The sequence below is a fragment of the Melopsittacus undulatus genome, chromosome 4, assembly GCF_012275295.1.
Source record: "Melopsittacus undulatus isolate bMelUnd1 chromosome 4, bMelUnd1.mat.Z, whole genome shotgun sequence".
NCBI classification, from domain to species: Eukaryota; Metazoa; Chordata; class Aves; order Psittaciformes; family Psittaculidae; genus Melopsittacus; species Melopsittacus undulatus.
Genome location: NC_047530.1, coordinates 3224527 through 3239543, shown reverse-complemented (window position 1 = coordinate 3239543; position 15017 = coordinate 3224527). Strand labels below are relative to the sequence as shown.

The 15017-nt window shown below is 38.8% G+C and overlaps 1 protein-coding gene across 2 annotated transcripts in view; it reads left to right on the top strand.

Annotated features, from left to right (window-relative positions):
- The window catches only part of CAPRIN1 (cell cycle associated protein 1), a 34903-nt gene extending 22126 nt beyond the window's left edge, over nt 1-12777 (top strand). For both annotated transcript variants that reach the window (XM_031053597.2, XM_005154254.4), the window contains 10 exons: nt 304-459; nt 1275-1383; nt 1823-1884; nt 3947-4057; nt 4604-4753; nt 4938-5088; nt 6911-7105; nt 8276-8376; nt 9171-9234; nt 10361-12777. In XM_031053597.2, the coding sequence (XP_030909457.2) occupies nt 304-459; nt 1275-1383; nt 1823-1884; nt 3947-4057; nt 4604-4753; nt 4938-5088; nt 6911-7105; nt 8276-8376; nt 9171-9234; nt 10361-10425 (1164 nt within the window). In that variant the 3' untranslated portion in view covers nt 10426-12777. The remainder of the gene's footprint in view (nt 1-303; nt 460-1274; nt 1384-1822; nt 1885-3946; nt 4058-4603; nt 4754-4937; nt 5089-6910; nt 7106-8275; nt 8377-9170; nt 9235-10360) is intronic.
- The last annotated feature ends 2240 nt before the right edge of the window (nt 12778-15017 follow it).

Sequence of the window (15017 nt, the reverse complement as noted above, 5' to 3'; positions counted from 1 at the left end):
TAAAAGAAATCCCCATAATATTGAACAATTTTTTGTTAGCACTGTTCTTAATTGGGAATAGAGTAGATGGAAAGAAAATAGAGCACAGTCTGGACTTTCTAATCCTATTAAGTGCTCAGACCAGTAGCTGGCCACCAGTATTGGCATGACTGTAGGAGGATGTAGTATGTTTCTTCAAGAACACTATAGTAATTGCATCCATAATGAATTAGGCAACAGCCGTAAATTTCAAGACCTACTGAGTCACTTCTGTGCAATGTTCTCTTAAGCTGAAATCACAGTTGGTTGCTTATTTCTTGTTAGGTTGTAAATTCGCTGCAGCAACAGACACAAGCTACATCTCCTCCAGTTCCTGAACCTCACACGCTCACTACTGTGGCTCAAGCAGATCCTCTTGTTAGAAGACAGCGAGTACAGGACCTTATGGCGCAGATGCAGGGCCCGTATAACTTCATGCAGGTATGATGAACACACCCTACTGTGAAGTTAGAACCAAAGAAAGAAAATAGCAGCTCCCGGCTGTTAGGCATGATTTAAAGAGTCTGCTGTAGTTCATTTGAAAGATACAGTGGTCCTGCAGACAGTGTTAGTGCTGTATGGCAAGATCTCATCCAAAGCCTGCAGATCTGTGCTGCTGTCAAAGTACAAATAGAAGGTTATTTAGCTATTTGGTCTTTGTGTTAAGTCTACAGAGAAGGCAGAAAGTTGTGCATCACTGGGTGCCATAGTGTATTGTGCTGAAGTAAGACCAGCTTCTCTAATGTAGTTCTAAATTTTGTGTTATGAAGAACTTCTACATGTAAAGACAGTAGTGTTTGGGTTGCTTCTTGAAGGCTCCCTTCTAATCCAAAGTTAGGACAACTAGAAAAACACTGGAAGATAATGGTTTTATCAGAAGAAGCCTCTCCTCCACAAAAAGAGCAGACACCTTGGTAACAAATGAGGCATCCACTTCTTCTGTTCCTTTTTTGTTTCTTCCTACAAAGTGCTAATTTAGGATAAAGAATAAAGAACAGTTTGCCATCTATTCTGTCTGGCTATTAAAATCTTCCTCCAGCTATCTTTTTCTCAGTTAATATATAAATTAACTGAATTTTTAATGTAATAAATACGTTTTTGGAGGGTTTAATATCTTGATTAAAATGGTTAACCCAGCAATTGTTTAACTGTGAAGTAAACTTCTTTAATGGGACCTGGCCATTTCTGTATTCTGAATGTTAATATTTCTGAAATACAATAAATTGGATTTGATTTGATTTGATGTTTTTCCCTAGGACTCTATGCTGGAGTTTGAGAACCAAACACTTGATCCTGCTATTGTGTCTGCACAGCCCATGAATCCAGCACAGAATTTGGACATGCCACAAATGGTTTGCCCTCCAGGTTTGTAATGGTAAATCCTAAACATAAATACTGGGGAAGCCTGCAAGTCACCTGTTAGAAATGCTTCAGTTGCTACTACATAGTAGAAGGGTCCTCAATAAAAATACACTTTCAGAGCACTTGTGCTTTTAAAGAACACCGTAGGCTTCTGATTTTCACTTGCTTCTAGGTTTTGCTTGGGAAGGTGGAACATCTTCAATATTTTTTAAATGGGCAAAATAAGAGTTTTGATTAATCTTTTGGAAATTGTTGGATTGTTTTGGGTAACTGGAAATAAGTTTGCATGGAAATTTGAATTTTTAAGGATAGCTTGGTTGTGCTAAGGGATAATCATCTTTATGATGATCAGCTCTCAAATGACTGAATTAGAAAAGATGGCAATGCTGTTCTCTGAAAGGTTTGATTGTGCTATGTAGTAAGTAAACTTATTTTACTTCAGTTCATGCCGAGTCAAGACTTGCCCAGCCCAACCAAGTTCCTGTGCAACCAGAAGCTACACAGGTAAAAAGTTTAGTAAATTGTATTTTAAATTGCTTTCAGCCTTTTTTGATACTATAATAGGAATGCATTCCTAATTGTATGAGAAACTCAAAGCTGAGGTTCCTATTTCCGATCTCCACTGTCTCTTCAGCATTGTTGCTTATGAACATCATTATATCCAGGTTTTATGCTGTGCAGACATTGAATATCTTCTGTAATGGAGTCTTATCAGGCCAGGTTGGACGAAGCCTTAGGTGCCATGGTTTAGTGTGAGGTATCCCTGCCCATGGTAGAGGGGTTGGAACTAGATGATCTTAAGGTCCTTTCCAACCCTAACTATTCTATGATGCTATGATTTTCCTGTTTGGCAAACAGTTGGATTCAGGGTTGAAATATGAGTTTCCTGAGGAACTGCACTTCTAATTTGAGGCCTCTTAAACTGGAGGGCACAAACACAAAAGCTTTGTGCTGCTCATTCTAGTGGCCTCGTGTGTGGACTTCTCAACAGTTACCAGTTCTTTCAGTCTATGGAGCTCACCCCAGCCTTCAAATTCAGTGTGTGGATGTGATTTTCATTTCACAAATTGACTTCCACCTGTCTGTGTGTTAGGCTGCCATCACTTATAATCTGTATTCCATGTTACAGTGGTGAATTTTAAGTGTGGTTTTGCCTGATTGAGAGAAAGGACTTTGGAAATCTCCTTTGTGTAGTGCTACTCTAACACAGCAGTTTAACTTGAGGCTTCCCTGTGTGTTGTGCAAGATGGAGTAATAATTAGATGTAATAGATTTAATGGATTAACTGTATAGTTTGTGTTCTGTTTCTTTATTTGGTCTATTAAGGATTTAGTCCCAGTTGTTTGCTCGGATAGTACTTTAATACTGGAGTTGTAGAGCACTCATGAGTTTGAATGCTGCTTTCAGCTGAGCTTTCCCAAAATTCATGTTGAAGTAGCATCTCTTAAACTTGCTGCTGCATTGTATAAATGATGTATTCACCTTTTCATTAAAATATGCCAGCATAATACTGAACTGTCTGGTGATAAAGAGCTTCCTGATTTTGAATTGAGCATTTGTGGCACCTCTTGAGGGACTCTGCTCGTCTCAAGTAGTAAATCTGATCCTGTAGGTATTTGAAAAGCAAAAGAAAAATCTGGATAGATTGTGTATCTTGGAGAAAGAGTAGTGTTACTTGCTTGCTTTGTCTTGTCCAGATTAGATCTGCAAGTTTTGAGTCATTTATTTGTACAGAAACAGGAATGTGGTTCTTTTTTTCCTTTGGTTTCCTCTGTATGTACCTGCTGAAGTGGTAGCATTCTTCACAGTTTTGTTTTGTAGATGTAGGCTATTCTTTATGGCAGAGAATTCTCTCTGCACCGGCTTTTATTTTACTGTTGATGATGTCTGTGGGGTTTTTTTTCCTTGCTTTCCTTAACCTCAAGCAGTGCTGCCAGTGATTCTCTTTGGGATCTTACAAGCAATAGCTTAATATACCTCTTAGCTTTTGAATGCTCAGCAAGGTGATGTGAACACACGCATAAGCTGTTATCTGTTGCCTCTTGAAGTCCCTGATAGCCTTAAATGCAAAGTCCCCTGCTTTGCTGGTTAGAGTTTTCACTGGACTCTGTGCAGAGGAACAAAGGCTGTAAAATGAGCAAATCCAGTCCAATGGAAGCCAGCCCTTGTCTATTTCTATATGAGCTTGGAGTTCTCTCATTTAAACTGCAGTATATTCCTGTCTTTCTTTTCCCATGCTTCCTGTTATTGTAGTTGGGGTTGCCTAGGGAAATGAGGAAAAGAGTGTACTTTAGTAGAAGCAAATACATGTCCAGCCAGTAGAGAAATAGCCACAGAATACACTCTGGAAGGGGATGGGTGGTGTGACATGTTTAGAATACATGTCAAGATGAGGTGGTTAAATCTCTTACTTGTTAAAGCAGTCTTTAATTTATAGTAGTTGTAAAGATTTGCTGGAATACATACTTTTATAGAGAGTGCTAATTCTAGAGCTTTTTGATACTCATTACTAACTGTGTGTGAGCATCAGCTGACTTTTGGGGGCTTTTGGGGTTTATTTTATCAGGTGCCCTTGGTTTCTTCTACAAGTGAGGGATATACAGCCTCCCAACCCATGTACCAGCCTTCTCACACAACAGAGCAACGGCCACAGAAAGAATCAATTGACCAGATTCAGGCAAGTCTTGATTTCAGAGGGGGTGGAAAGGACTCTGCTTGCAGGTGGGATCAAATGTTAGGCTATGATTCTCTGTAAATAAAGGTCTGGCTTTTAATTCTCAGTCACCTGTAGATAGGACTGTTCCATTTAATTTCCACATTTTGAACTTATCTGTGACCAGTTACTCCTTCATAGCAATACTTGTAATTAACAAGATTGTTTAGTTAGATGCCAACATGAGCATCAATATTGTTGGCTTAAGAAATGTGATTTATATTTTATACATTGGCTAGCATTTAGCCCAGAAACTTGTTCATTTCCCCCTCTAGTTTTTCTAGTTGTATTTCAAGTTAATGGAGGAGAAGACTGGTAGATTTATGTTCTCCCATTATGCTGTTGTGATGAGGCTGTTCAGCTGAAGTAGAAAATACTCATTTCTTGAGGTGAATCTGAGGGTTGTCACTTTTTTATGTGGTGTTTGGGGTTTTTTAAAGTAAGGGTTTTAAGTAAATTTATGTAGTATTATGCAAAAGCTGCTTAAATGTTGTGTGTTTTAATTATTAGGCTTCAATGTCACTGAATGCAGACCAGACCCCATCATCATCATCACTTCCCACTGCATCCCAGCCACAGGTGTTCCAGGCTGGATCTAGCAAGCCTTTGCATAGCAGTGGAATCAATGTTAATGCAGCTCCATTCCAATCCATGCAAACAGTAAGTAGCAGATCAGTATAGAGTCCCTTTATTTTGGTAGTCATTCTTTTTCTGTACAAACAGTGGAATCAGTCTTGTAATTATGTAAAATACTCTGGTTATTCACATTTGTCAGACTTGGATAATTCTTTGTACGATGCAATGAAGTGAATTGGACCAAAGAGCTGTTTTTCTCATGTTGTAGGTATTCAACATGAATGCACCCGTTCCTCCTGTTAATGAGCCAGAAACCCTTAAGCAGCAAAACCAGTACCAGGCCAGTTACAACCAGAGTTTCTCCAATCAGCCTCACCAAGTAGAACAATCAGATCTTCAGCAAGAGCAACTCCAGACAGGTAAGGTTACTTTAGCAAAAACCTAAAATGGCAGTAGCCTCAGTAAAGCAGATGATCAGGCTGTAAAGTCCTAGATGATGTTGCAAAACACATCACACATTCTCAAATGTCTAGTCTTGAAAGCTTTCCCCTGAGCAGTACTGGAGTTTGTTATTCTGGCTCAGTGTTAATACCCAACTGGGGGTGAAATTCAGTATACATCTTGCCAACTGTTAAAGAATTGGTTGGTTCAGTTTTATATGGGTTAAAAAAAACCCAAACATGAACAGGATTAAGGATTGTTCTAAAGGTGAAAGCATTATAGTGGAGTACTTGCTCTGCTGGTGTTAAGGTTAAATGCTTAAAAAAGATTGTACCATATGAGATGACATTCCAAAAAGGAAATAGTAAGCTAGAATTGAGAACAAATACAAATTGGTTCTGACAGATGATGGAAGGTTCACAAAGTTCTAGACTTTTTTGTTAGCTAAAACCAGTTAGACATGGTAACAGTAAAATAAAGTCTATGTACAAAGCTATTCTTCTCCCAGTACTTCCTCATTTTCCACTGGAATAAAATGTGCAGATGCAGAGAGAGATTTTGAGTGAAGAACAGAGAAAAGAGATGACAAAGGGTGAAGTGCTAACAACTGCCGGACATGGAGTGAGGAAAAGGAGCCCAGTCCTTTTTCTGTATAACTGATTATGATCTTGAAATCTGCCTTCCTTGCAGGCTGTGATACTGGGATGGGTGGATAAGAAGAGGGAGAACCAAGTTTCATTGTTTATCTGTATCAGTTTTGAGCCATATTACAGTGCAAGGCAGGAAGACAGTCTGGGGAGTGCAGGTGGGCCCTGCAGTATAAAATGCTAAACTTAGTGTAACAGTAAAGGGAGCTCATGATGCACAGAAAACGCAGTGGCTTTAGAACAAAACCTGCACACATTAAACACCCCAAAGGATAGCCATTTCATGCATTCCACAAGAGTCAATGGGGAGCTGGGAGAAGTGAGTATCTGTGTAAGTTCCGTAGCACTGTATGATGAATGGGTAAGACAGAAAGTTGCATTCCCTGTTGGGAGACTTTCTGCAAATGAGAGGGACTTACTACTCACAAATGGTGAGATCTTCCTTCAGCATCTGGTATCCGGTTACATTTTACAGCTGTTTTGTTCTTACATACAGAATTAATCTTTTGTTGCACTTACTGAGCCTGTAATCCTCAGATTGCTTTTGTAACGCAATGATTCCTGTGAATATGTTGTGGCATACCTTACTTCAAAGATGTTGTCTTACTTCAAAGTGTAGATAATCTCAAGCTGTCCATCCTGTTCTTGCCTCCCCCAGCCTGTACACAGTCAAAACATCAGCTTGGTTAAAATGTTCCCATCAATCCCACTTTAGCACAGCTGAGAGAGAGAATTTACCTAGTGAGAGCAAGTATTTCTTGGTGGCTTTCTGCCAGTTCAGAAGGGAGAAAGTTACAGAAGTGGGTTAATTACTTGTAACTGGGGTGGTTTTATTTGCCCTTGGAGCATGTGTTACTGATTTTTAAAGGGTTTGAAATAACATAGGAAAATTGCACTTGTATGAGGAATACTTGCTGTTGACTTTACGCTAGATACTTAACACTGACTCATCAATTCTCTGCTGGTTTTAGGTTGTTTAAATATTGTGGGTTATCTGCCTAATGAGCTTGATACTTAATTCTGCAAATGGTTTTTCTTTGAATGGGTGAGGATTTGAATATTGAGTGTGAAAAGTCTGTATGTGGGAACACAAATGCAGACTCTTTTACTTCATTTTCTCCCCCTTCCTCCCCCCCGCCCCATTCCAATTTAGTGGTTGGTACTTACCATGGTTCCCCGGACCAGACTCATCAAGTGGCAGGTAACCACCAGCAACCTCCCCAACAGAACACTGGATTTCCACGGAACAGTCAGCCTTATTACAACAGTCGAGGAGTGTCTCGTGGTGGCTCACGTGGGGCTCGTGGATTAATGAACGGTTACAGGGGACCGGCAAATGGATTTAGAGGTAAACAGCTTTGTTAAACTCACTCATTTGAATTTGACTTCTTCCTGGACAAAGAGTGTCAAGTTAAAAGTGTTAAACCAACCTGTTATTGTTTTAATACTGTAATAGTAGCTCTGTAAGATATTTGAACTAGTAGCATTGCTTTAGCTAACTTAAATTTGAGGTGTTTGGTTTGGTTTCATAGTAGGATGGAAACAAAGAAGTATCTTTTCTGTTCTGTACTGAAGGCTTAGTGTTAGTTTAATTAGGCATGTCCTGCAAACACAGAAGTAGCCAACAATTTCACAAGCAGCAAGTGAGGAATGCAGATGCAAATTGGTATTTCAGAAATGCTCTTTGTTTACAGTTATGGTAAAAGTAGTGTATTTTAGACTTCCATGTTTTATATTGAGAATAGGTTGAATAACGTAGAAATACTAGAACAGAGAAGTCCAGAAGTCATTAATCTGAGAGAATTAACAGGGGCAGAGGAATGATACTGTAGTTCTGGATAAATACGAGAACTGTCATAATTCCTGCAGATTACTATATGAGGCTGTCAATGTTACAAAGATGCGTCTTTTGGAATGGGGGAGAGAGATGTTTTCATTGTCAGGTAGTATGGGATTAGACTAATGGGTACAGCGCTGTCTGCTTTTGCCATGTTCTCTTCCTCTCAAGTGGTTGGAGAGTAGGTGAGAAGCCTGTACAATAACAATACAGCTGAGAGTAGTAGGGAGTGCAGTGATTGCTACATGCCTGTTCAAAATTGATCTGGATTGCAGCATTAGATCCTTGGGGCTGGAGCCATCCTTAGACATGGTTCTCAGCACTTGTAAGAGTCTTGGCACAGGAGCAGCTTCTTGCTCATGTTGGCTGTTGTGGCCTTGCAGGTCACAGCTGGTACATTTAGATCCTAGTAGTATTATGTTTAGCTCTGGATTAAATATGTAAATAAAACCTCAAATCATTAGAGAAATGCATTGACTTGCTACCTCCTCCTCCCAGTTCTTACTATGTCTTCATTCTTGTAATAATAGAGTTAATCTTTGCTTGACTTGCAGATAAACTGTACTTACTAAAGGGTTTTCCTCAGGTTTAGTTAAAATGCTATTACTGCTTTTCTTTAAATGCTAGCATAGAGTAATAGGTTATCATTTCCAAATGAAAGACTTGTGTCCTGTTCCTTAGGAGGATATGATGGCTACCGTCCTTCCTTTTCCAACACTCCAAACAGTGGTTATACGCAGCCCCAGTTTAATGCTCCTCGGGATTACTCAAACTACCAGCGGGTAAGCTACTGTTGTGTTGTGACAGTCTAGAATTACCTATGAAAAGGCAAAATGAAAGCACTCAAGGGCTTTTTTTATTGCTAATAAAGACCAAAAAGTCAGATACTAAACAGAAATAGACTATTAAATGGCTGATTATGATTGGGAAATGTGTTCTGTTTGGCTGATTATTCTCTAAAGGAATTAGTGTAGTAACTAGAACAAGGTTAAATGAATTATAAAGAACTCTAAATAAGTGAGAAGGAAACTTAAATACATTGAAATGAACTTTTCAGGTTTGTTTGGGGTTGCCTATTTCTGTTACTCTGTGTAGAATTTTGTTGTTCTGAAAGAAGCGTGCTCAGTTTGAGCAAAGCTTTGACTGGAGAATGTCTTAACTCTGCATATGCCCAGACAAGTATGTGTAAGCAAATGAGATGACATTTTGATCCTGCCATTAAAATGTCATTTCATTTATTGGCTGGCCCTTCAGCAAATGAATCTATTTGACCTCTGGGTAGCTTGAAAAATTGGAACACTAAATAAGCATTTACATTTCTTATTCTTATTGAACTGCATAACTTGTAATTGGAGAGAGATTTTGCTATTGTATGTTTTATTATACCTGCGAGGTACTAGTAGGAGTAAGAATCCATTTTTCTAATACCAGTTTAGACCAATAAAATACTATATGCTGAAGTCACAGGTGTTTTGTCAGTGCTGTTGTGTGAACAGCTCCTTATTTTATTGGCTTCCTGAGACATAACCAAAAGCTTAGGTTTTAAGTTTTAATTTTATTCATTCCTTTGCTTCAGGATGGATATCAGCAGAATTTCAAACGTGGCTCTGGACAAAGTGGACCTCGAGGAGCTCCTAGAGGTAATTCTTGAGTACTGAATAATGGATTTGGGTAGAATGGAAGGTTTTGCTCCAGCTTCTGGAGTTTTGGATTTAAAAAGCGACCTTACTCCTTATTCAGCAGGTCACAGTTGAAGAATAAGCTTGCTTCCCTCTGGCCTCATAGTTGACCCCGCTTTTGAATAGGGGTTGGAGGACCTCTTAAGGTCCCTTCTGACTTGAATTGTGCTGTGATCCTTTGAACTTGGGATGGAAGTCAGCTGTTGAATGAGGAATTCTTTGACAAGAAGTGAAAACAACAGTTGCTTTTGATACTTTAAATGTAGCAGAACTATTTAATTGCCTTGTATTAATGAAAGCCTTAAAGTTTGGTTTTTTTTTTATTGTGATTTAAGATCTGCTTACTTACATGCATTAGTAACTTGCAAGTAAGTCTTACTTATAAAGCAGACATTGGCCTTGAGCTGTCAGCCTACAAAATTGCATGTTACTTTATTGCACTAGAGGATGTGCTGCTGCATCTGTTGCAGAGGTCTCTGTTGACCTAAGCATACAAAACTTCCCTCTATGCTCATATGTTCTCTGATCCTGCAGAATTATTGCTTTTAGCTTACAGGGGTGTGCTGTCATAAGTTTGCCATGTATCCATCTGTGAAAACCAAACAAAATTGCCACATACATAATGAGGCTTTAGCTAAACTTGTACGTTTTATTTTCAACATCATTTCCAGTTTGGTTTTTTTTTGGTGGGGTTTTTAGTAGGTTTTTGCTGAGACTTTGTACTGTCTCAGTGCAGACATTTCCTTTGGAATCTAGAGTTATCACTAGAGCACCTTCTCAGTGAGGACAGCTTGAGGCTGTACATTCCACTGTCTGTGGAACGAATGATTGCCTTACATGACTGCAAGTTTTTTTACTTCAAATTGTTGCATTTAGTTACAGGGGAAGAAAATATTGGGATAAAGCTGAAAACTGTAAAGACAGGTTATACACTGTGGAGTTTTGATTTGAAAGAGCTTTTAGAACCATATGTAGTCTAGATACACACCTGAGATTCTTGCACAGTTTAAACCAGAGTTTTTAGGAGGTTTCTTCTTTAAATAACCTGACCATGCAAAATTCAAGAGCCTTTTTGTATGTTTTCTAGGTCGTGGAGGGCCCCCAAGACCAAACAGAGGGATGCCTCAAATGAATGCTCAGCAAGTGAATTAAACGAATTCACGGGATTACATTAAACGCCAAAAACACGCTGGCCAGTGTACTATACATGTTACCAGAAGAGTTATTATCTATTTGTTCTCCCTTACAGGAAGTTTGTTGTAAAGGGACTATTTTCATTACCCATAATGACAGGACTACAGTTGCCAGCTTTATATTACCTGGATATTGAAAGGAACGAAACAACGTTTACTCTGCATGTTCTGTCCTAAGCATCATCTTGAGCCTTGCACATGAGATTCAGATTTTTCACCCTTGCTAAGAGTAAAGAAAAAAAAAAGGCAATTTTCAGGGTGATCCAATCTCCATGGTTAACTGAAGTGGCAGGAAAAAGCAAAGACTCACTTCTGACATTTTAAAGTGATGTAACAAATTGGGATAAAACCTGCAAATTCATATAGATTTACTGTGATGGCAGTTGACAAAACATAACGTTCCCATGAAAGGATGGAAAAGGTGAAGTGTGGCTTGATAGAGCAAGTGCATTTCAGCTTTTTCATACTCAGTTGAAGCACTGAACTGTTCAAAGATGCGTGATGATGCATATTTCCCTAGACAGACAACTGGGCTTATAGCCAGCTCTTGACAAAGAAGCAGCACCCTTAGCTGCAGCACTCCTCATCACCAGGGCCCTGTTCACTGTGGCTAAGGATTTAAGATCGCTTGCATAACTGCTAATGTAACTGTGTAATTATTTTTAAAAAGAAAAGATGGAAAAAAAAAAAAGTTTTGATTTGGCACTTCCAAAAGAGTTTTGCAACAAATGTGAGAGAAAACCTGGATGGCCACTGTATATTTGATGTGAAGTATTTAGATTCTCTCTTTGAAACACTTTTTAAGTTTCTTTGATAGCAATGACTTTTGTAAGGATTGGTATTCTCTATCATTCCTTATGACTTGCACATTGTCTGTCACTAATACTTGACCTTGCTGTATTATCACCTAAATAACTGATGCCGGTACTGATGGAAATCTCTAATGGATAATCATAACACTTTTGGTCACATGTCCTTTTGTCTTTCCTGCAGCCTTGAAGGTTTTAAGAAATCTCAAATGCCCGCTGCTGCTGCCCTTTTAATTGCTATCTTTTGAAAAGCACCAGTATGTGTTTGAATTGATTTCCCCTTTTAAGGGAAATGACAGCCAGCAGTTACAGTTCTAATGGTATAAGCAAGACAAATAAAACATGTTTATAAAAATTGTATCCTGGAACACTGGTTTTCAACGACTGAAACAAGTTTAATGTGATGGGGTGACATTTCATAACGTTTTGTTTGGGGTTGTTTGTTTTTTTTTTGCCCTGATAGATTCTCTTTTTTTCCTGACTAGATGTAAATGCACCTCCTGTGTTTCTGATTTTATTCTAATAGCTGTGATTTCTGGGGAACTTCTTTCTACGGACTTTTCCTTTTCATCAAGGCAGCAATGTATAAAAGAAATGGCATAAGACTAGGAGCTGGAAAATACCAAGTCTTATTCAAGTTTTACTGCATACTTGTGATATAATCTTTGGAAAAATCACTTGTGCCTACCTTTTGCGCACATGCACTCTCTCTGCAGTGGGGAGAATATTTTGATAGCTGCCTCCATAGAGGTGTTGGTAGTTATGTTGCATTCTATAGCACGTGCAAGAAGAAAAGTGCTATATATATGTTAAGTACTGCTCATCCGATAATTCCTACCTGTGGAAGGGTGAAATTAAGGAACAGCTACATGTTGTTTAACTGTTGTACACAAAACTGAAGGTTGTTTTCACTCAGAGGGTCGTTTCTACTTTGTATCAGAACTTGAGCTTTCTGAACTTGTAGTCAGCTATTTTGACTTCATTGTGAAATAACCTGAAACTCCATACAAATAGGGGTTACTATCACTTTCCCATGTTCTGTGTGAAGAGTACAAATGAGAAATGTTTATACTGAGAAAAGTGAGAAGCTTGTGAAGACAATATTCCACACCAGACATCTCGAGATGGTTGCTGATGGTTAGAAGTCGTTTTAGTCAAAGCCTAGAAACATTCCATACCATACAACAATATAAACTGCAGTCCGGTGAGAAGTTGCTGTTCTGTGTCTTTTTTAGGAAGCTATTACTGAGATAATAGTCCCAACTGTTTTTTAACTGGAAAAAAAAATAAAAAGACAAACCTTTTAATGTTGAACTGATGTAGGAAACCAGTGAATTCTTCTTTTCTAATTACTTCTTTTGTGCATCGGCTTTTTAAATGGTTGGTAGAACACAAGCTGTTCAGCTTTTTCCATTGCACACCAAATGCTTCTTAAATAGCTAATTGTAGTTTGAGAGTGAACTTGCAGCATACTGAATTAAAGCCTGCTGAATGCATCAGAACATTCCACTTAAGGTTTTGGGTTTGTTTTTTTCTTTATGTTCACCTCAAATTTATTAATAAAACATTGGGTAGTAGAGAGGCCTCTTGAGATCCAGCTTTGTGAGCCTTTCCATGTGTGAAAATGGTCTTTTAGAGTAGCTGCTCTACTGTGTGCCGATAGAAGATGTGTTATAATAGTAACAACCGTAGAACAAGTACATTACATGTGGTTAATCTGGGAATTTGCACTGACTCCTTTAATCTCAATACATGTGTCTAATAAACAGTATACTGAAACATCAGCTCGAGTCACGGTATGGCACAAAGATCCACTAACTGCTGTTCTGGCCTGCTGAGAGGAGCTTTTAAGTATCTTCACTGCATAACTCGGCTCTAGATCCAAGTTAGATCAAGATCACAAGCATTCCAAGGTAGGAGGCTTCTATTGGGAAAGGTCATTATAGAAATAAACATATAGAAATGAAAGGGCATTATAGAAATGAACATGTTGAGGCAGGATGGTTCTGGGCTGGTTCTGTCGCTGAGCCTTTTCTGGATGCCAGTGGGCAAAGTTGTTTTTATTCTAGTTAGGTGCTGCTGTAGGACAACTCAGGCTTGGTGCTTGTGGTTGGAGAGCATGAGTGAGCATACATAATCAAGTGCTACGCCTGAGCCTGTGTGTAGACACATTGGTTGCCCTCTGGTGGTTTTACTTCATTCTTATGTGAATCAGTCTTTGGAGAGTGTAACTGGTTAGTTACAAGTGCTTGCATGCAAGGCTACTGTGAGGAGAGAGATTTTTACTTTGGCAGGGGCTTCTCTGATACTGTGATAATGGGTGGTGGTATGTGTTTGAGCACCGATTTATAGCTTCAGCATCCTGTTTCCTCTTGGTTGTAGTATGAGGATTCTTGAGTAAATAACTGATAAATCAGGTTTTCTGCCTAATGTTACTGTGTCTGGGAAACTTGGACCCTTCCTAGGCATCCTAAAAGATTTAACTCTGAAATCATAAGCTATTGTTTCATACCTAAGGTCAACATTGTGCTATGGTTACTTCTGTGTTCTCCCTGGGTACAGGTTGTCCAAAGAGGAGCAGTTCATCAATACATCTTTATGATTTTGCTGTGGAGGAAGGTCTAGACTTCACTTAACCCCTGTTTTCTTTCTAAGATAATACCTTTTGTGTACAGCAATCCCTACAGCATAATATTCAGAGTAGGTGGAAGAGTAATGTTGATTTCCTGTTAATAGCCAGTTTATGTGTTCTGCTGAGAACTTTGTGCCCTTAAATACTACCTCTCAAAATGTCCCGCTGACCTGATTTGTTAGATGGGCATATTCTTTAATTGTGTCTTTGGAGAATGGATCAAACTTCCTTCATTCCTCCAAATGGTATCTGAATAACTGCTTTGGAGAGGGAAACATTAGTAAAAAAGCCTTTAACTCTAGACAAATACTGGAAAGATGGTAAATGATACTGAAATAGTGGTTAAACTTCGCACAATTAAAAGCAAACAGGGCAAAACTTTTGTGGTCCAGCAGAATAAGGTATAAAACCAAATGGTAAGAAAAATCTTGATCTTCCTCTTCTTTTCTTTGGAGTTTCTGGTACAGCCTAAGCTGAGTAGCTGGCTTTTCTTACCTCTTCTTTGCAAGAACCAATTATAAATGCACACTTGAGATGCAAGTGTTTGGGATCAGGGAGCAAAATTGTGCTGTATTCTCCATCACTCCTGTGCCTACAAAGGGACATGAGAACACTGCTCATTACCAGCTCCATTAATGAGGCTGCCACTCACACCCTGAAAATGAATATCATCCCTCTTGCTCATGCAAAACTTCTTGATTAAAGTGTGTGCAAAGTATCAAAACAGATACTTGATGATACAACTTGATACCTAGAGGTGACATTTGTGACTACGTAGGTGTGTATTTTAGTCTTTAGGCAGCAGTGTTCCATCTGCATTGGATATGGATGGGCATAGAAAGGCTTTAATTGCTTGAGCTAGTAACAGCTAAGTTCTTGCAGATGGGTTGGGTCAGTCTTCACCACTGGCCATAAGATCAGTGCCTCATGAGAAGAACAAGCAGGGAATGATCCCAAACCATAAACTTCCCCTTTCGAACTTAGAACATAATTTCCTTTTTTAAATGTGGGTTTAAATATAGTCCCAATTATTGTCTGGGAAATCAAACATTGCAGAATTGTCTTGTTTCTTTTGAATTCTGGTTTTGTCTGAATGACAATTTGTTGTCT